Source organism: Heterodontus francisci, chromosome 31 (assembly GCF_036365525.1).
Source record: "Heterodontus francisci isolate sHetFra1 chromosome 31, sHetFra1.hap1, whole genome shotgun sequence".
NCBI classification, from domain to species: Eukaryota; Metazoa; Chordata; class Chondrichthyes; order Heterodontiformes; family Heterodontidae; genus Heterodontus; species Heterodontus francisci.
In genome coordinates, this window is record NC_090401.1 from 35,548,837 (window position 1) to 35,569,247 (window position 20,411).

The window sequence follows — 20,411 nt, forward strand, 5'->3', positions numbered from 1 at the left end:
ATTGATAATGGAAAGCAAGTAAATGGCAAAAGCGTTGAACTGGTATTTTGTGTCTGTCTTCACTGTAGACTTAGAAAACTTCCCAAAGATACTTGAAAATCAAGAGGTGAAAGGGAGGGAGGAACTTAAAACAATCATTACCAGGGAAAAGGTACTGGGAAAACTATTAGGCCTAAAGGCTGACAAGACAGGACCCGATAGCTTCCTCCTAGGGGGTTAAAAAAAAAGAGGCTGCAGAGATAATGGAGGCAATGGTGAAAACCTTCCAAAATTCCTTAGATTCTGCATGGGTCCAAATGGATTGGAAAATCGCAAATGTAACATCTTTATTCAAGAAAGGAGGGAGACAGAAAGCAGGAAACTACAGGCCAGTTAGCCTAACATCTGTCATAGGGAAATTGCTAGAATCCATTAAGAAGGTTATAGCAGGATACTCAGAAAATCATAATGCAGAGTCAAAATGGTATGTGAACGGGAAATCATGTTTAATTGAGTTATTTTTTATTTTGGTTTTATTCGTTTATGGGGATGTGGCGTCGCTGGCCAGACCAGCATTTATTGCCCATCCCTGATTGCCCTCGAGAAAGTGGTGGTGAGATGTCTTCTTGAACTGCTGCAGTCCATGTGGTGTACGTACACCCACAGTGCTGTGAGGAAGGGAGTTCCAGGATTTTGACCCAGCGACAGTGAAGGAACGGCGATATAGTTCCAAGTTAGAAGGTGTGTGGCTTGGAGGGAAACTTGCAGGTTTCCATGCATGTGCAGCCCTTGTCCTTTTAGGTGGTAAAGGTCACGGATTTGGAAGGTGCTGTCTAAGGAGGCTTGGTGCATTGCTGCAGTGCATCATGTAGATGGCACACATTGCTGCCAATGTGCATCGGTGGTGGAGGGAGTAAATGTTTGCAAAATGGGGTGCCAATCAAGCAGGCTGCTTTGTCCTGGATGGTGTCGAGCTTCAAGTATTGTTGGAGTTGCACCCATCCAGGCAAGTGGAGATTATTCCATCACACTCCTGACTTGTGCCTTGTAGATGGTGGACAAGCTTTGAGGAGTCAGGAGGTGAGTTACTCGCCCCACAGGATTCCTAGCCTCTGACCTGCTCTTGTAGCCACGGTATTTGTATGGCTACTCCAGTTGAGTTTCTGGTCAATGGTAACCCCCAGGACGTTGATAGCGGGGGATTCATAAGAACATAAGAACTAGGAGCAGGAGTAGGCAATTCAGCCCCTCGAGCCTGCTACACCATTCAATACGATCATGGCTGATCTCATCTTGGCCTCAACCCCACTTTCCTGCCCGTCTCCCTCACCCTTCAACCCTTTACTAATTAAAAATCTGTCTATCTCCTCCTTAAATTTACTCAATGTCCCGGCATCCACCGCACTCTGGGGTAGTGAATTCCACAGACTCACGACCCTTTGAGAGAAGTAATTTCTCCTCATCTCTGTTTTAAATCTGCTACCCTTATCCTAAAACTATGACCTCTTGTTCTAGTTTGCCCCACCAGAGGAAACATCCTCTCTACGTCTACTTTGTCAATTCCCTTAATCATCCTATATACCTCAATTAGATCTCCTTTCATTCTTCTAAACTCGAGAGAGAAAAGGCCTAAACTGCTCAATCTCTCTTCATAAGACAAACCACGCATCTCTGGAATCAATCTAGTGAACCTCCTCTGAACTGCCTCCAATGCAACTACATCCCTCCTCAAGTAAGGGGACCAAAACTGTATGCAATAACCCAGGTGCAGTCTCACTAATGCCTTGTACAGTTGCAGCAACACTTCCCTACTTTTATACTCTATTCCTTTAGTAATATATTCCAAAATTCCATTTGCTTTCCTTATTACCTGTTGCACCTGCATACTAGTTTTCTGCGAGTCATGCACGAGGACACCCAGATCCCTCTGCACTGAAACAATCTGGAGTTTCTCTCCTTTTAGATAATAATTTGCCTTTCTATTCTTACGACCAAAATGGATAACCTCACACTTATCCACATTAAACTCCATTTGCCAAATTTTGGCCCATTCACCTAACCTATCCATATCCATTTAGAAATTTCTTATTTCTTTATTGCAAATTACTGTCCCACCTATTTTAGTGTCATCTGCAAATTTGGCTATAGTACCTTCTATCTCTGCATCCAAGTCATTCATATAAATTTTAAATAGTTGGGGCCCGAGGACCGAACCCTGCAGCACCCCACTAGTTACATCTTGCCAACCAGAAAAGGACCCATTTATCCTGACTCTCTTTTCCGTTGGTTAGCCAATCCTCTATCCAAGCCAATAAATTGCACCTAGCCCCATGTGATCTTACCTTGTGTATTAACCTTTTGTGTGGCACCTTTCAAATGCCTTCTAGAAGTCCAGATATACTACATCTACAGGATCCCCATTATCCACTTTGCTCGTTACATCTTCGAAGAACTCTAGCAAATTAGTCAAACATGATTTACCCTTCATAAAACCATGCTGACTCTGATGGATTGGGTTTTGACTTTCTAAATGTCCTGTTATTACTTCCTTAATAATGGATTCTAACAATTTCCCAACGACAGATGTTAAACTAACTGGTCTATTTTTTACTACTTTCTGCCTCCCTCCCTTTTTGAATAAGGGTGCTTTTTTAGCATTTTTCCAATCCACTGGAACCTTTCCCGCATCCAGGGAATTTTGGAATATTATAACCAATGGATCCACTATCTCCGCTGCCACTTCCTTTAAGACCCTAGGATGTAGGCCATGAGGTCCTGGGGACTTGTCTACCTTCAATCCCAATAGTTTGCTCAGTACTTTTTCCCTAGTGATGATGATTGTTCCAAGTTCCTCCCTTTCTATAACCTCTGCATTACCTGTTACTATTGGGATGGTACTTGTGTCCTCCACTGTGAAAACGGAGGCAAAATACTGATTTAGCGTCTGCGCCATTTCTGTGTTCCCTACTATTAACTCCCCAGTCACATCCTCCAAGGGACCAACATTCACTTTAGCTACTCTCTTCCCTTTTATATATTTATAGAAGCTTTTGCTATCCGTTTTTATATTATATTTCATAATTTACCTCTGCTCTTTTTATTACTTTTTTAGTAACCCTTTGTTGATCTTTAAAAGTTTCCCAATCTTCCAGCCTGCCACTGGCCTTTGCAATATGGGATGCCTTAGTTTTTGTCTTTATGTTATCCTTAACTTCCTTGCTTAGCCATGGTTTTTCCCCATCTTACAATCTTTCTTCTTCTCTGGAATATATTTTAGTTGAGAGGAATTGAATATCTCCTGAAACATCTGCCACTGCTCATCAACTGTCCTACCTTTTAGTCTTCCTGCCCAGTCCACTAGGGCCAAATCTGTCCTCGTGCCTATGTAATTACCTTTGTTTAACTCCAGAACGCTAGTGTGGGACTCCAGTTTCTTGCCCTCAAACTGAATTTGAAATTTTGATTCAGCTATCGTAATGCCACTCATTGTCATGGGGAAATGGTTAGATTCTCTCTTGTTTGAGATAGTCATTGCCTGGCACTTGTGTGGTGCGAATGTAATTTGCCACTTATTCAGCCCAAGCCTGGATATTGTCCAGATCTTGCTGCATTACTACGCGGGCTGCTTCAGTATCTGAGGAGTCGCGAATGGATCTCCTGCAGTGATGTCCTGGAGCTGAGATGATTTTTTTTTTAAAGAGATACAGCACTGAAACAGGCCCTTCGGCCCACCGAGTCTGTGCCGACCATCAACCACCCATTGAAACTAATCCTACATTAATCCCATATTCCTACCACATCCCCACCTTCCCTCAAATTCCCCTACCACCTACCTATACTAGGGTCAATTTATAACGGCCAATTTACCTATCAACCTCCAAATCTCATTGAATTCTTTGAGGATGTAATGAGACAGAGTAGAGAAAGGTAATGCAATAGATGTAATTTATCTAAATCTCCAAAAGGCCTTTGATAAGGTTCCACGTGACAGACTAAAAAAAATGGTCAGAACATGTGACATCAGGGGACAAGCAGCAGATTGGATAGCTAGCTAGCTGCAAGACAGAAAGTAGAGGTAAAGTTATTCAGAGTGGCAGAAAAAACAGTGCTGGGCCCACTGTTGTCCATCATTACTGTTGTTCAAAATCTGCATTAATGATTTAGACTTTGGAATCAAAAACACTATTTCTAAATTTACAGATGACACCAAATTTGGAGCTGGGGGTGGCAGTTGAATATAGTCAATATTGAGTAGGACTGCAACAAATCACAAGATGACTTTAATAAACTCGCAGAATGGGCATATAACTGGCAAATCAATTTGAACAGAGATAAGTGTGAGGTATATTTTGGTAAGAAAATATAGGTGTTCACAAATTACATGGAAAATATGAATCTAAATGGTGTACAGGAACAAAAAGGATCTGGAAGTACAAATACACAAATTATTAAAAAGTAACAACACAGGCTAAAAGGCCATTCAAAAAGCAAACCAAGCACCAGGGTTTATTTGTAGAGGAATTGAATGACCTCCAACAACCACAACCATCTTCCTTTGTGCTAGGTACGAGTCCAACCAGCGGAGAGTTTTCCCCGATTCCCATTGACTCCAGTTTTGCTAGGCTGCCTTGGTGTCCAGGGCAGTCACTCTCACCTCATCTCTTGTGTTCAGCTCTTTTAGAGTCATCGAGTGATACAGCACCGAAACAGGCCCTTCGGCCCACCGGGTCCGTGCTGACCATCAATCACCCATTTATACTAATCCTACATTAATCCCATTTTTTCCCCTCTCACATCTCCACCTTCCCTCAATTCTCCTACCACCTACCTACACCAGGGGCAATTTTTTTTTTTTTTTTACAATGGCCAATTTACCTATCAACCCGCAAGTCTTTGGCGTGTGGGAGGAAACCGGAGCACCCGGAGGAAACCCACCCGGTCACAGGGAGAACTTGCAAATTCCGCACAGGCAGTACCCAGAACCGAACCCGGGTCGCTGGAACTGTCAGGCTGCGGTGCTAGCCACTGCGCCATCCATGTTTGATCCAAGGCTAAGCAAGTGCCACTTGATAGCACTGTCGATGACACCTTCCATCACTTTACTGATGATTGAGAGTAGACTGGGTGGTAATTGGCCAGGTTGGATTTGTCCTGCTTTGTGTGTACAGGACATACCTGGACAATTTTCCACATTGATGCCAGTGTTGAAGCTGTACTGGAAGAGCTTGGCTAGGGGTGTGGCAAGTTCTGGAGCAAAGGTCTTCAGTACTATTGCTGGAATGTTATGCTTCAGTTATGCAGGGCACTGGTGAGACCACATCTCGAATACTGTGTGCAGTTTTGGTCTCCTTATTTAAGGAAGGATGTAAATACATTGGAGGCGGTTCACTAGATTGATACCTGGAATGAGCGGGTTGTCTTATGAGGAAAGGTTGGACAGACTGGGCTTGTTTTCACTGGAGTTTAGAAGAGTGAGGGGAGACTTGATCGAAGTTTATAAGATCCTGAACGGTCTTGACAAGGTGGATGTGGAAAGGATGTATCCTCTTGTGGGTGAGTCCAGAACTAGGGGGCAAGGTTTTAAAATTAGGGGTTGCCCTTTTAGAACAGAGATGAGAAGAAATTTTTTCTCAGAGGGTTGTGGGATTTTGGAACTCTCTGCCTCAGAAAGTGGTGGAGGCGGGGTCATTGAACATTTTTAAGGTGAGGTAGATAGATTCTTGTTCGGCAAGGGAATCAAAGGTTATTGGGGTAGATGGGAGTGTGGAATTCGAAACACAAACAGATCAGCCATGATCTTATTGAATGGCGGAGCAGGCTCGAGGGGCCGAATGACCTACTTCTGCTCCTAGTTTGTATGTATCCAGTGCCTTCAGTCGCTGGCATCTGTGATGCTGGGGACTTCAGGAGGAGGCCAAGATGGATCATCCACTCAGCATTTCTGGCTGAGGATTGTTGCAAATGCTTCAGTCTCATCTTTTGCACTGATGTGCTGGGCTCCCCCATTATTGAGGATGGGGATATTTGTGGAGCCACCTCCTCCTGTTGTTTAATTGGCCACCACCATTCATGACTGGATGTGGAAGAACTGCAGAGTTTAGATCTGATCCATTGGTTGTGGGATCGCTTAGCTCTATCACATGCTGCTTATGCAGTTTGGCACACAAGGAGTCCTGTGTTGTAGCTTCACCAGATTGACACCTCACTTTGAGGTATGCCTGGTGCAGCTTCTGGCATGCCTTCCTGCACTCTTCATTGAACCAGGGTTGATTTCCCCGGCTTGATGGTAATGATAGCGTGGGGATATGCCGGGCCATGAGGTTACAGATTGTGGTTGAGTACAATTCAGCTGCTGCTGATGGTTCATAGTGCCTCATGGATGTCCAGTTTTGAGTTGCTAGATCTGTTCGAAATCTACCCCATTTAGCACGGTGGTAGTGCACACAACACGATGAAGGGTATCCTCAATGTGAAGATGGAACTTTGTCTCCACAAGGACTGTGTGGTGATCACTCCTGCCAATACTGTCATGGACATATGCATCTGCGGCAGGCAGATTGGTGAGGACGAGGTCAAGTATGTTTTGCCCTTTCGTTGGTTCCCTCACCACCTGCCGCAGACCCAGTCTAGCAGCTATGTCCTTTAGGACTCGGCAAGCTGGTCAATAGTGGGGCTACTAAGTCACTCTTTGTGATGGACATTGAAGTCCCCACCCAGAGTACATTCTGCGCCCTTACCACGCTCAGTGCTTCCTCCAAGTGGTGTTCAACATGGAGGAGTACTGATTCATCAGTTGAGGGAGGGCGGTAGGTGGTAATCAGTAGGAGGTTTCCTTGCCCATGTTCAAACTAATGCTATGAGACTTCATGGGGTCTGGAGTTGATGTTGAGGGCTCCCTGGGCAATTCCCTCCCGACTGTATAGTACTGTACTGTCACCTCTGCTGGGTGTGTCCTGCCAGTGGGACAGAACATACCCGGGGATGGTGATGGCAGTGTCTGGGACATTGCTTGTAAGATATGATTCCATGAGCATGACTATGTCAGGCTGCTGCTTGACTAGTCTGTGGGACAGCTCTCTCAACTTTGGCACAAGCCCCCAGATGTTAGTAAGGAGGACTTTGCAGGGTCGACAGGGCTGGGTTTGCCGTTGTCGTTTGCGGTGCCTAGGTTGATGCTGGGTGGTCCGTCCAGTTTCATTCCTCATCAATTTTGTAACGGTTAGATACAACCGAGTGGCTTGCTAGGCCATTTCAGAGGACATTTAAGACTCAACCATATTGCTGTGGATCTGGAGTCACATTTAGGCCAGACCAGGTAAGGACAGCAGATTTCTTTCCCTTAAGTACATTAGTGAACCAGAGTTCTTTGAGGAAGTAACAAGCAAGGTGGATAAAGGGGAACCTGTACAGGTGGTGTTCTTGAATTTCCAAAAGGCATTTGATAAGGTGCCACATCAAAGGTTATTAAACAAAATAAGAACGCATGGTGTAGGGGGTAACGTATTAGTATGGCTAACAGGAAGCAGAGAGTAGGAATAAATGGGTCTTTTTTAGGTTGGCAAGCTGTAACTAGTGGAGTGTCACAGGGATCGGTGCTGGGGCCTCAACTATTTACAATCTATATAAATGACTTGGATGAAGGGACCAAATGTATGGTCATTAAATTTGCCGATAACGTTAAGTGGAAGTAAGTTGTCAAGAAAATGTAAAGAATCTACAAGGTGTTATGGATAGGTTAAGCGAGTGGGCAAAATTTCGGCAGATGGAGTATAATGTGGGAAAATGTGAACTTGTCCACTTTGGCAGGAAGAATAGAAAGGCAGTACATTATTTAAATGGAGAGAGATTGCAGAACTCGGTGGTACAGAGGGATCTGGGTGTCCTTGTACATGAATCACAAGTTAGTATGCAGGTACAGCAAGTGATTAGGAAGGCAAATGGAATGTTGGCATTTATTGCAAAGGAAATAGAATATAAAAGTAGGGAAGTTTTACTGCAGCTGTACAGGGCCTTAGTGAGATTACATCTGGAGCACTGTGTACAGTTTTGGTCTCCTTATTTGAAAAAGGATATAATTGCAATAGAGGCAATTCAGAGAAGGTTCACTCGACTTATTCCTGGGATGAAGGACTTATCTTAAGAAGAACGATGGAACAGGTTGGGCCTTTATCACTTGAAGTTTAGAAGAATGAGAGATGATCTTATTAAAACTCCTGAGAAGATCCAGAGGGGATTGATAGGGTGGATACCGGGAAGATGTTTCCTCTTGTGGGGGAGACTAGAACTAGGGGACACAGTTTAAAATTAAGAAGGCTCCCTTTTCAAACAGAGATGGAGAAATTTTTTCTCTCAGAGGGTTGTTAGTCTGTGGAATTCTCTTCCCCAGAAAACAGTGGAGGCTGGGTCATTGAATATATTCAAGGCAGAGTTAGATAGATTTTTGATAGACAAGGGAATCAAGGATTTTGAGGGGCATACAGGAAAGTGGAGTTGAGACCACAGTCAGATCAGCCATGATCTTATCGAATGGCGGAGCAGGCTCGAAGGGCTGAATGGCCTACTCCTGTTTCTATGAGGCCTAGTGCCGGTTGGCGAAGGCAGGTGTAAAAAGTGAGCAAAACTGGACGCAGTGTGCAGAGATCTGGATAAGTTAGAATTTCTACAGGATGGGAAGCCAGGAAGGAAATCAATAAAGATATTGAGCTCAGAGATGACAAGTGAGTGGATAAAGGTTTCAATAGTGACAGAGATGAAGCAGGGATAAAAGGTGGGCAATATTGCAGAAATGAAAACGGTCTTAGCAATAGACCAGATGTGAGACTGCAAGTTCAGCTTCAGGTCAAGCAGGACAGCAAAATTCTGCACACTACTGAGTTCAGCCTTACTTCAGTAAGCAGTGTATAAGCAGGATAGAATCAGGGCTATGTTGTGATGAGGAGTGGACAGAACAGTTTAGGTCTTGCTAGGTGACAAGCTGGAGAAGGTTCCATCTCATCCACAACGTGATGTCAAAACAAGCGGTCAGATGGCATAACAAATCAAGTTGAGCAGAGGTAATGCTGGGTGTCATTAGTATGTGTATTATGTGTATGAAAGTTGACAACATGGTTGCAGATAACGCTGAAGAGGCAGCATATTAGGGTGCATCAGGGGTTGAAGCAGAAAGCACAGTCGAGCAGCAAGGGTTTTAGAAAGCTTTTGAAAATGAAGAGGGAAGTAACAAGATGGGAGTCTGGGGGTTTCAACAGTTGTGGTGTAATGGCTGAAAGAGCAGGTGCCAATGGTAGGGCAGAGAGCATCAGAGATGAGAAGTGGCCTGGTGTTGGAGGAGTTAAAGATGTATGTGAGATTGAATATGTGGTGGTTGTTTTCGGGTACAGTGAGGCCTGCAAAGATTTGAATATGAAGAGGAGGATCTTAATATCAACTTGCTATGGTTTAGACAGCCAGTAGTGCTTGGCAAGGATGGGGTGATGGCAGTACAGGGGTTTCTGTAGACTTTCTATGGTTGTAACGTGCTCACAGTGGCACAGTGGTTAGCACCGCAGCCTCACAGCTCCAGCGACCTGGGTTCAGTTCTGGCTACTGCCTGTGTGGAGTTTGCAAGTTCTCCCTGTGACCGCGTGGATTTCTGCCGGCTGCTCCGGTTTCCTCCCACAGCCAAAGACTTGCAGGTTGATAGGTAAATTGGCCATTGTAAATTGCCCCTAGTGTAGGTTGGTAGGTGGTAGGAGAATGGTGGGGATGTGGGAGGGAATATGGGATTAATGTAGGATTAGTATAAATGGGCGGTTGTTGGTCGGCACAGACTCGGTGGGCCGAAGGGCCTGTTTCAGTGCTGTATCTCTAAATAAAAAATAAAATAAATAAAAATTACATATAGTACTTATATATAATATTATAACCATAGGAAGAGCATGGTGAAGGTTGACTGGAATTATGCTAGGAATGAAAGGTTACAGTTATGAAGAAAAATTGGTGCTTTCTTCACTGGTACATCGAAGGTTAACGGAATCAAATACAGGTTTTCAAAATTATGATTGCAAAGGTAAACAATGAAAGTTAGTCTCCTCTGAAGCAAATCAGTTACAAAGGTAAAAGATTCAGAATTGTTATTAGGAGGAGGATAGGAGAGTTAGAAGAAATATTTTCATGTGGATGATTAGTGGAAGATGGTATGTGTTACCACAAGTGGCTATCGAGACAAGATTACAACATACTTTAAAGGAGAACTGAACAGTGTTTGAAAAAGATGAAAGGAAACAGAGAAACGGGAATAGATCAGTCAGCTTCAGTTGAAAAGCAGCACCAGCACAATGGGGTGAATGGCCTCCTACCCTGCTGTAAGTTCTATGATTACATGAAGTAAATTAGCTTCTCACAATCTGGTTTTCATGAGCTAAACTGCCAAATAGAAGTGAAAACTATTGACTATTATCCTAAAAACATGCACTGACCACCCCAGTGACACTGAAATATGAATCAAACACATGATACAAATGAATTTTACACCAGGAATTAACTGTATGTTATGGCTTGCCACCACTCACCAGTCGACTGATCTCTTCCTGCCTGTCTGGCGCTGACCGTGCTGTCGCTTTAATCATCGTTGACGTCTGATTGTCTGTAAGTTTTTTGATGCACCGCTGCCCAGGTACTATGTTACACACCTATGAAAGAAAACAAGTCATCTCAGTTCTGTACAAGACATTCTTTACAAGTAATGTAGGATATTGTGGCTTTTTATTTTATTCCTGATGCATGACTGCAGTGAATCCAGTGAAACAAGTATTCTGACGATTGAGAAAAGATAGGGGTATGATACTGCAAAACATCATGATAGAGCAATGAATTTTACTGCCAGGGCAGAGCAATTATTCAGAAGCTACGTTTATATTTTTAATCAGCTGCCATGTCCTACATGCATGTTTTTCACAGGTTGCAGCAACATGACAATGAACTGACGGCCACCATTTTTCAGCCATGCTTTTTGTAATGGGAAAATCCAGAGTAAACATTTTAGCAGTTCATCACACTGTAACTGCAAGCTGCCTGCCACCAGATGGTGCGACTGCACCTTCCTTTCCATCATCCTTCAGCACCATAGCCTCTACTCTACACAACTCAAGTGTGCTCTGTGCTGCACCTAGCTGCATCAACTGTAACCCTCACTTTAAGCAACCCTTCTTTTAAGATATTAAAATAAATGCTGCTGTTAAATTTTTAAAAAACATAACGAGAGGTCTTGCTGCCAAACCTGCTCCCAGTCTGCATCAATCCTCATGCTTTCCCCAGTTCATTCTCCAGACCCACTCCCACCTTGGCTCTTCGTAAAATTCAGCTGGTTGCTACCATAAATTTTATTTTAAATCAGCTCCCAATAGCCCCCTCTTGCTTTAGAGGCTCTTATCTTTGGCCTCACAAATTTCCCTGTGCTCTTGCTCGCTCTTTTGCGGCTGTATAGACTCTCCCTTCAGCCACACAGCAATTACATCTCACCTCGAGAGGCAGATAGGTGTGCTTCTGTTCCTGTCCCACCTGTAGACAGGGTAGGTGTGGGTACTTTAGCTGAAGGTTGTATTTCTGTTTGAAATATTGCGCTACTGTGCACTCCACAGTCTGCCCACTCTCCAACTGCAGAGGGAACCTGGGAGAAAACATAGCCATGTTGCGATTATTATTACATTTTACTAGATGTTCACGAACACTGAAGCCCTTGCCTCCGCTTCCTCTCATTTATCAGCATGGCTGAGGCCCACTGTGTTTCAGTCCCACCAAAACCTCTACACCTTAGCTCACAATTTAATTTTCCCTCAGGCAGAACCTGACAGTGTCCTGCTGGATCCTGATATTCTTCAAATCTCATATCCTATTAATAACCAAGACTATTTATTTTCATTTCTGTAACACTGTTTGCCCTTGCTCTTAGATAAACCGCACTGCACTGAAGTCTCCATTCACTTTATCTCCAGGCTTAACTTCGTTCTTCTTGCTGGCCTAATGTGTTCCACTCTACATAACCTCCCAATATTCTGCCCGCCTCCCCTTACGCTAAGTCACACTCCCCATTACTGCTGTCCTTGCCAACCTCTACTGGCTCCCAGTTCCCTACTAAAACAGGTCATTTATTACTAAGAAATTCAGAAGAAAATTCTTTGCTCAGAGAGTGGTGAAAATTTGGAATTCTCTACCACAGGGAGTGGTTGAAGCAAGTAATAGATGCATTTAAGGGAAATTAGTTAAGTAAATGAGGCAAAAAGGAATAGAAGGATATGCTGACAGGGTTAGATCAGGAAGTTTATTTGGAGCATTAACACTGGCATAAACCTGTTGGGCTGAGTAGCAGATTTCTGCACAGTAAAATCCTATGTTACAATTTAAACATCCTTGTTCTCATTTACAAATTCCTCATCAGCCTTGCCTCAACCCCACAACCGCTGATTCCTACATCCTACTGTAAATCATCTATTGTGACTCTGACCTTTTTTGTATCCCACCCTCTCTACACCTGAGCCATTCACTCTAGAAATTTCTCCCTAAATCTCTCCACCTTTCTGCGCTCTCTGCAAAATCTACCCCTTTGTCAGGATTTTTGTCACCTTTTCTAATTATTGTACAATTGCGCAGTATCGGTTCCACCTCTGAAGTGTCTTATGATGCTCGCTAAGGTAAATGCATTATATAAATGCAAGTATTACAGTTGTTTCAGGAATTTCAAGGCAGCTTTTATAAACGGTTGCAGGCTTCAGAATGTTCAGAAAAAAGAGGTGGCATATACTGAGTGTGGTTATAATCACTTGTTATATTTTAGATTATAGCTCTTTAGAGCTTTATAGAATTTCATTTACGAAAAACAGGGAAAAATCTACTTTCCAGCAACGAGTACATTATACACCCAAACTATGCATGCCAATACATATTTACAGTATATTCATATCTTTCACCTTTGCACAGAAATGACTGAGCTAGACAGTAAATGTAAGCCAGTAACTCTATTGTTACAGGATATGTTCACATATCTTTATGGTTTGTGAACAAAGTGACTCTGACAATGCAGCCCAGCGCCGACATCATCAGAGCGCTCCCAGCATTGCACATGCACAGAACGGACCCTTGCTGTCAGTATGGTGCTGCGCATGCACAGCCTATGTCAGCACCCGGTTTGCCAGGACTAATTTGCACATGCGCGCGAAAACGTAATCGCGTAATGCAACGTCTGCTTGCCCCCTGCCACTTCTCCTCCCTCGGCTGCTTGCTCCCCGCTTCACCCCCAATTCCCACCTTTGGGCCATTCGCTCCCAGCCTCGCCGCTTCATCCCTTCTGCTCTGCCTCTGTTTTCCCATCCCTCCTGTAATCGCTGCCTTTCTTACCCACATGGGGGAAGCAGGAGAGAGAGAGAGAGAGAGTGACATGATAGGGAGGGGAGGGAGACTGCGAGCGGGACGCAAGCAGGGAGCAGAGGGGATGAATTGGCGAGGCTGGGAGCGAGTGGCCCATGGGTGGGGAGGGGGGGGGGGGGTTGGGGGGTGAAGAGGGGAGCGAGTGGCCGAGGGGGGAAAAGTGGCGAGGCATGGAGCAAGTGGCGAGCAGACAGGCGCGGGAGGCAGCGGCGAAGAGAAGCGCAATGGCAGGAGGAAGCGGGGTACTGTTGGGGGTGGGATGGAGGCGACGATCACAGCCACTGTGGGCATTTGGGTTTCATTTGCTTTTGTGATAAATTGAGCAGTGACATCTTTACTACTGGCAGCTGTCAAAAACATTGCAGACAGTGACGTTTCAGTGCATGAGGCTGCATTTGCGCATGTGCAAGTACTGCGCCACCTAGTGGTTACGATGTCTGCAAACGCAGCCATTTGTGAAAGACAGAAGCCACTATGTGCAAAAATAAAACAGAAAATGGTGGGAAAAAACAGCAGGTCCTTCAGCATTTGAAAAGACAAAAGGACAAGTTAAAGTTTGGAGTAGATATCTTTCCTCTGTGAATAGCAAGAGGCACACCTACTTGGCAGTACCCAAAATGTTATCCTACCTTTTTCAAATGATGACCCACCTGCTGTGTATTTCCAGCATTTTTTATTTTTATTTGTTTTTCAGTATTTTCAGATTTCTCCTTATTATCTCACTGTCCTCTATTTGTTCTACTTTTTGAATTTAAGTATCATTTTAGTAAGTGTTGACATTGCATTATTATGCCACACTATAAGGCAGTCCAGTGTGCATTCTGGCATACTGATAGTGAATAGATACTCTGGAGAAAGATTTTCTACCTGGATATCACATGGCATCAAGCATCAATTTGGATCAGAGGTTATACACACTTCTCAGGTGTACACCTAACTGGTTGTGAGTGTATACCCTTTTTGCTTCCATCAACTAGTCAATCTCACCTTGCTTCATTACATATATATTAGTTACTTGGATATTGGTCTCCAGCCCACTGGTGGCCTGTAACCCAGAAATAAATGTGTGCAATGAAGTCTGGCGCAAAGCTCATCTAACCAGACTGCTTTTCACAGATATGTATGAAAAAGCACAGAGTGAACCACTTTAACTTCACCGTATTATAGTGAGTGTGTACTCACGTCTGGTGACTGGCTGGCCGCCGGGTGACATTGCACACTCGATACTTCCTCTTCATCTGTCCGCAGTGAGTCACCTCCACTTTTAAACCTATGGAGGCCAGAACAGAAAGATCATCAAGACCCAGAATACTAGAGGTCCCTCGATGGTTCAGCTGATTGGAGCAGTGAGTAGTCGACCATCAAGATCCAAAGTCGCATCCCCTGCTTGGGCTGAGCTAGTTGATTGAGTTGGGTGCCATCCATGCAGTGACCTCTACCAAAAGCGGTTGTCCATTGAGAACAGGACGTGATTTGCCAGTGAATCGCCCATCAGTGAAAAAGCACCTGCTGATGCTCACCCTCTAGGATCACATAAGAAAATGAGCATTTGAACTAGGTGACAGAAGGCAACCCTGCAGTGTAAATGATCTCTTGCCTCTGGAACCCGAAAACTCTCCTTGAGCAGATTTCCCCAGTGTCTCGGAACAAGAGTACAGCTTGCAAGAAAGCTGAACAGATCCTGTGAATTACACTCAGTTCAGGTTCACAATCTTGGGTCTGGGCGACAATGCATTTCATAACTGCTACATTGCATATCACTGGCAACATCAGGGAATGTCTGGTGAATATTGTTCAATTAGCAAACCGAATGCTAAACTAACTGCACAGATTTCTCATTGTTGTCAAATCTGCCCACAGTATAAATGGGGCAGACTCAGCGTCAAGGGAATACCACTAAGTGGTTCTTAATATAAAAGGGCAACAATGAGTGCGTTTGTTTGCATCAGGGGACGGGGGTGGTGTGGGAGAATATTCCACTTAACCTGATAAATGATTTAACAGCTTTTCAGACAATATGCACAATCTTTTGTTATTCAGTAATAATATCAGGTGCGTACCTGCTAACAGGAAAGCCATTAACACAAAGAAATCTCCTTTCCAGTTTGAATATTTATGTTAGTGTTTGTGCTTTTTAGAAAAAGCTACTGGCAATTCTGTTTATATAGCATATGAATGGTTTTGTGGCATGGGAGGAATGCTGTTGTAGCGAAGTGGCAGATCTGTTATGTTTTGTCCACTGAATAAAGACACAGACGCTGGAAGGCAACTTCAATCTCAGATTATTATTCTCCCATAAAACAAGCTCATTGGTAGCTTCACGACTGATTATTTCCTCCTCACTCCCAGTTTCCCACAATACAACGAACAAAAGAATCTGAAGACCAGCACTATAGAGATACCAAACTATGCATAAATGTGCCAAGTTTCAGGGTTTTTTTTTCCAAAAGGGCAAGTTTCATGCCACGGGCATAACTTCTGAAAATAGTCTGAACTCTCCCAATCTCCAATTTGTGTATGAATGCAAAGTGATGCGTTTTAACTGGACTTTCATTACTACTTATTTAAATTGGTATGTAACAACTTTTAGGGGAGATATAAATACTATAAATCTAGTCAACAAATATTGTACTACTAAGCATCTTAATTTTTTTGTAAAATGATGAACAGGGCATAGTAGAATTTAGCCCATTTCACCCAACAATCTCTCAGAAATTTGTGTGTGGTTTTTGGCAACTTTGCTTGGCTCAATGATGGTACTCACAGCTGAGTTAGAAGGTACTGAGTTCAAGCACCCTCCAGGACTTGAGTACATAATCTATGTTGATACTTCAATGGAGTACTAACGATGTGCTGTACTATCAATAGTGTGTATTGCAGATGAAATTATAGATATGTTCCTTTGGTATGGCAACAAAGTGTATTCCAGGGGTAAGGACATGCAGAATGGCCATGACAAGCTGGCCATTGCACATGTGCAGTGCCACTGAAGTAACTCCACAACGGATGATTATGTGACATCATCAGAGCTGATCTGAAAATCCTTGAATACACAGATCTTTCCGTAGCCAGAGGTAAATCACCAAATGCACCAAGAAAAGGGAAAAATGTGTCTTCCAGCCACTAATCTAACAAGTCCAGTAGTCTTGCTTTCATCTGTCCATTGTCTGTGGACTACCGGGACTGTGGAGACCAAGCATGTGAGGATGACAGCCAAAGTTCTAAGTCTATATTCCAGTACAGTATTGTGTTGCTGCACTGTTGGAAATGCCTCCTTCAGGAGACATTAATCTAAAGTCATGTCTACCTGCTGATGTGACGCTATTCAAAGTAGAGCAGACACTCCTCCTGTGTTTTGGCCATCACTCATTCCTCAACTCATGTCGCTGAGAGAGATGATCTGGTCCTTCATTCATTTGCTGTTTGTAGGACCTTTCATTTTACACATTGGCTATTACAATGTGCATTACAAGACTGACCACATTTAAAAAAATAATCCACTGGTTGCAAAATCCTGAAGATGTGATAAGGTGCTATATGAATGCAAGGTCATCGTATAAGCAGCTAAATAACAGCAGGGAGTTCTCCAGGTGTCCTGACCAGCATTCTCTTCCAGCCAACACCTCCATAAATAGACTGGTCATTCATTACTGCTTGTGGACCTTGCTGCATGCAAATAGCTGCTGCGCTCACTTAACATAATCGTGACTAAACTCCAAAACAACCATAACAAAAAACAAGTGATGAAACCTACCTTTTATTTCTTTTGTAAAACGCACTCTTTGCGAGTCAGTAAGAGGCTTTGGCTGCTCATCAATATTCCGTATGTCAAGGACTTCACACATAAACTCAATCACTGGCTGTGCTTTGTAGAAAGCTGTCGCTGACACTAAAATAGGAAAAAAATGACTGTGGTCAGTGATTATCACCACAGTCCTATAATTGACCCAGTGCAACATGAGTTTGAAATCAGCTGTTTAGAAGTGACTGGTGAAAACTATTAACACTGAAGAAACTTCGTAGTAACATTACAGCCGCCTGAAGCAATTTTTATAACTTGCATTGAGACAGCACCTTTAATGTTGTGAAACTTCACAAAAGGTACTAAATAAATGCAAGTTGTCGCTGTTATGCTATCAACTCCTCATGTGAAGTTCCATGCAGTTAGGGACGCTATCAAAAATAACACGACCAGTCACAATCCATCTGATGATAGCAGAGACCCAGTTTTCTGTGCTCATACTTGCAACTTTTACAATCGACTTCCAACCATTCTGAGCTAATTCAACATGTTAGAATGCGTGCACCAGGACATAAAACTGCAATTTGACTCAAACACACAATGTATTAAGTCGCCATTTGCATCATTTTGAAAGATTTTTTTTAAAATGAAAGAGTAGCGAACAGTCATGTGTTTTTTCTCTCTTATAGGACGAATGGAGGAGGAAAACAGCAGACAAGTCGAAGCCCATATCTCCATTTTCCAAATCATCCTTCAACAGGCCTATAGCAGGTGGCACCACGGGACAATAAGTAAACATGAGACAGCGACACAGAGGCTGGTTTGGCATCGGCATCCCAAAAAACTTGGGATAAAGTACTGCAAAATAAAACAACGTGCATTTATATAGCACCCTTGGTGCAGCAAAATGTCCCAAGGTCTTTCATAGGAGTGTTATCAAACAAAATTTGACACCGAGCCACATAAGGGGATATTAGGGTAGCTGACCAAAATCTTGGTCAAAAAGGTAGGTTTTAAGGAGTATCTTAAAGAAGGAAAAAAAGGAAGAGAGACATAGAGGTTTAGAGAGGGAATTCCAGTGCCAAGGGCCAAGGCAGCTGAAGGCACAGCAACTAATGGTGGAGTGGTTAAAAATAGAGGTGCACAAAAGGCAGGAATTGGAGGAGCAGAGAGATCTGAGAGGGTTGTAGGCTGGAGGAAATTACGTGGATAGGGAGGGGCAAAGCCATGGAGGGATTTGCAAACAAGGATAAGAATTTTAAAATCAAGATGCCAGGAGCCAAAGTAGGTCAGTGAGCACAGGGGTGATGAGTGAACAGGACTTGATGTGAGTTAGGATAAGGCAGCAGAGTTTTGGATGACCATAAGCTTATGGAGAATAAAATGTGGGAGAGAAGCCAGGAGTCTGTTTGAATAGTCAAGTCTAGAGGTAACAAAGGCTTGGATGAAGGTTTCAGCAGTAGATGAACTGAGGCAGGGACGAGTCGGACGATGTTACTTAAGTGGAATTAGAGAGTCTTAGTAATGGCATGGCTATGTAGTTGGTAGCTCATCTCGGGGTAAAAAATAACACCAGGATTGCAAAACAGTCTGGTTCAGCCTGAGACAACTGCCAGGAGGAGAGATGGAGTCGGTGGCTAGGAAAAAGAGTTTGTGGTGGAGAATGAAGACAATGGCTTCAGCCATAGAAACATATAAAATAGGAGCAGGAGTAGGCCATTCGGCCCTTCAGGCCTGCACTGCCATTCATTACAATCATGGCTGATCATCCAAACTCAGTACTCTGTTCCCACTTTCTCCCCATATCCCTTTAGCCCTAAGAATTATATCTAACTCTTTCTTGAATATATTTAATGATTTGGCCTCAACTGCTTTCTGTGGTAGAGAATTCCACAGGTTCACCACTCTCTGGGTGAAGAAACCCCTCCTCCTCTCAGTCCTAAATGGCTTAACCCTTATCCTTAGACTGTGATCCCTGGTCCTGAACTCCCCCGCCATCGGGAACATCCCAGTCTGTCCAGTCCTGTTAGAATTTTGTAGGTTTCTATGAGATCCCCTCTCATTCTTCTAAGCTCTAGCGAATACAAGCCTAATCGACCCTCTTTTCAGACGTCAATCCTGCCATCCCAGGAATCAGTACTCGAATCCTTTCACTATGAAGGCCAAGATTCCATTTGCCTTCTTAACTGTCTGCTGCACCTGCATGCTTACATTTAGCGACTGGTACATAAGGACACCCGGGTCTCGCTGCACCTCCCCCTTTCCCAATCTATCGCCGTTCAGATAACAATCTGCCTTTCTGTTTTTGCCACCAAAGTGAACAACCTCAAATTTATCCACATTATACTGTATCTGCCATGTTTTTGCCCATTCACTCAACCTGTCCAAATCACAATGGAGCTTGTCTGCATCCTCCTCACAGCTCACACTGCCACCCAGCTTTGTGTCATCTGCAAACTTGGATATATTACATTTAATTCCCTCATCTACATCATTAATATATATTGTGAATAGCTGGGGTCCAAGCACTGATCCCTGCGGCACCCCACTAGTCACTACCTGCCACTCGGAAAAAGACCCACTTATTCCTCAATATTCAGTTGGAAAAAATTTCTGCATATCCAATAATGGATGTTGGACTACAGTCACAGTTTATAGATGGAGGGTTCACGAGAGGTGGTGGTGAGGTAGAGTTGGGTGTTGTCAGCATACATGTGGAACATGATTCTATTTTTGAATGAAGTTGCCGAGGGGCAGCATGTAGATGAGGAATAGAAGGTATCCAAGGATAGATCTTTCAGGGATACCAGAGATAATGGAACCAGGAGAGTGCAGTCCCAACCAGCTGGATGACAGTGGAGGCACTGGAGGAGGTCAGTGTGGTTAATCGTGCCAAAGGCTGCAGGACAGGTCAAGAAGGATGAGAAGGGATAGTTTATCACAGTCACAGACACATAGGATGTCATTTGTGACTTTGATAACAGCCGTTATGGTGTGGCTTCAGAATGGAGACCTGATTGGAGGGATCCAAACATGGGATTTTGGGAAAGATGAGCAAGGATTTGAGAGGCAACAGCATGTTCAAAGACTTTGGAGAGGAAAATAGGCTGGTAGTTTGCAAGGATGTAGGGGTCAAGGATTGTTTTTTTGGAGGAGAGGGGTGAGATGATAAAAATTTGAAGGAGAGGGGAACAGCGACTGAGCAGAGAGAACCTTTAATATCAGCTAATATGGTGGCTACGAAGGGAAGTTGGGTAGTCAGCAGTTTAATAGGATTAGGATTTGAGGA

General features: G+C 43.6%; 1 protein-coding gene across 3 annotated transcripts in view; it reads right to left on the minus strand.

The window, feature by feature from the left end:
- LOC137347145 (protein argonaute-1) overlaps positions 1-20,411 on the minus strand; it is a 132,869-nt gene that overhangs the window by 51,976 nt on the left and 60,482 nt on the right. For all 3 annotated transcript variants that reach the window (XM_068011291.1, XM_068011290.1, XM_068011289.1), the window contains 4 exons: positions 17,135-17,269; positions 14,563-14,650; positions 11,479-11,626; positions 10,530-10,649 (listed from right to left, as the gene is read on the minus strand). In XM_068011291.1, the coding sequence (XP_067867392.1) occupies positions 10,530-10,649; positions 11,479-11,626; positions 14,563-14,650; positions 17,135-17,269 (491 nt within the window). The remainder of the gene's footprint in view (positions 1-10,529; positions 10,650-11,478; positions 11,627-14,562; positions 14,651-17,134; positions 17,270-20,411) is intronic.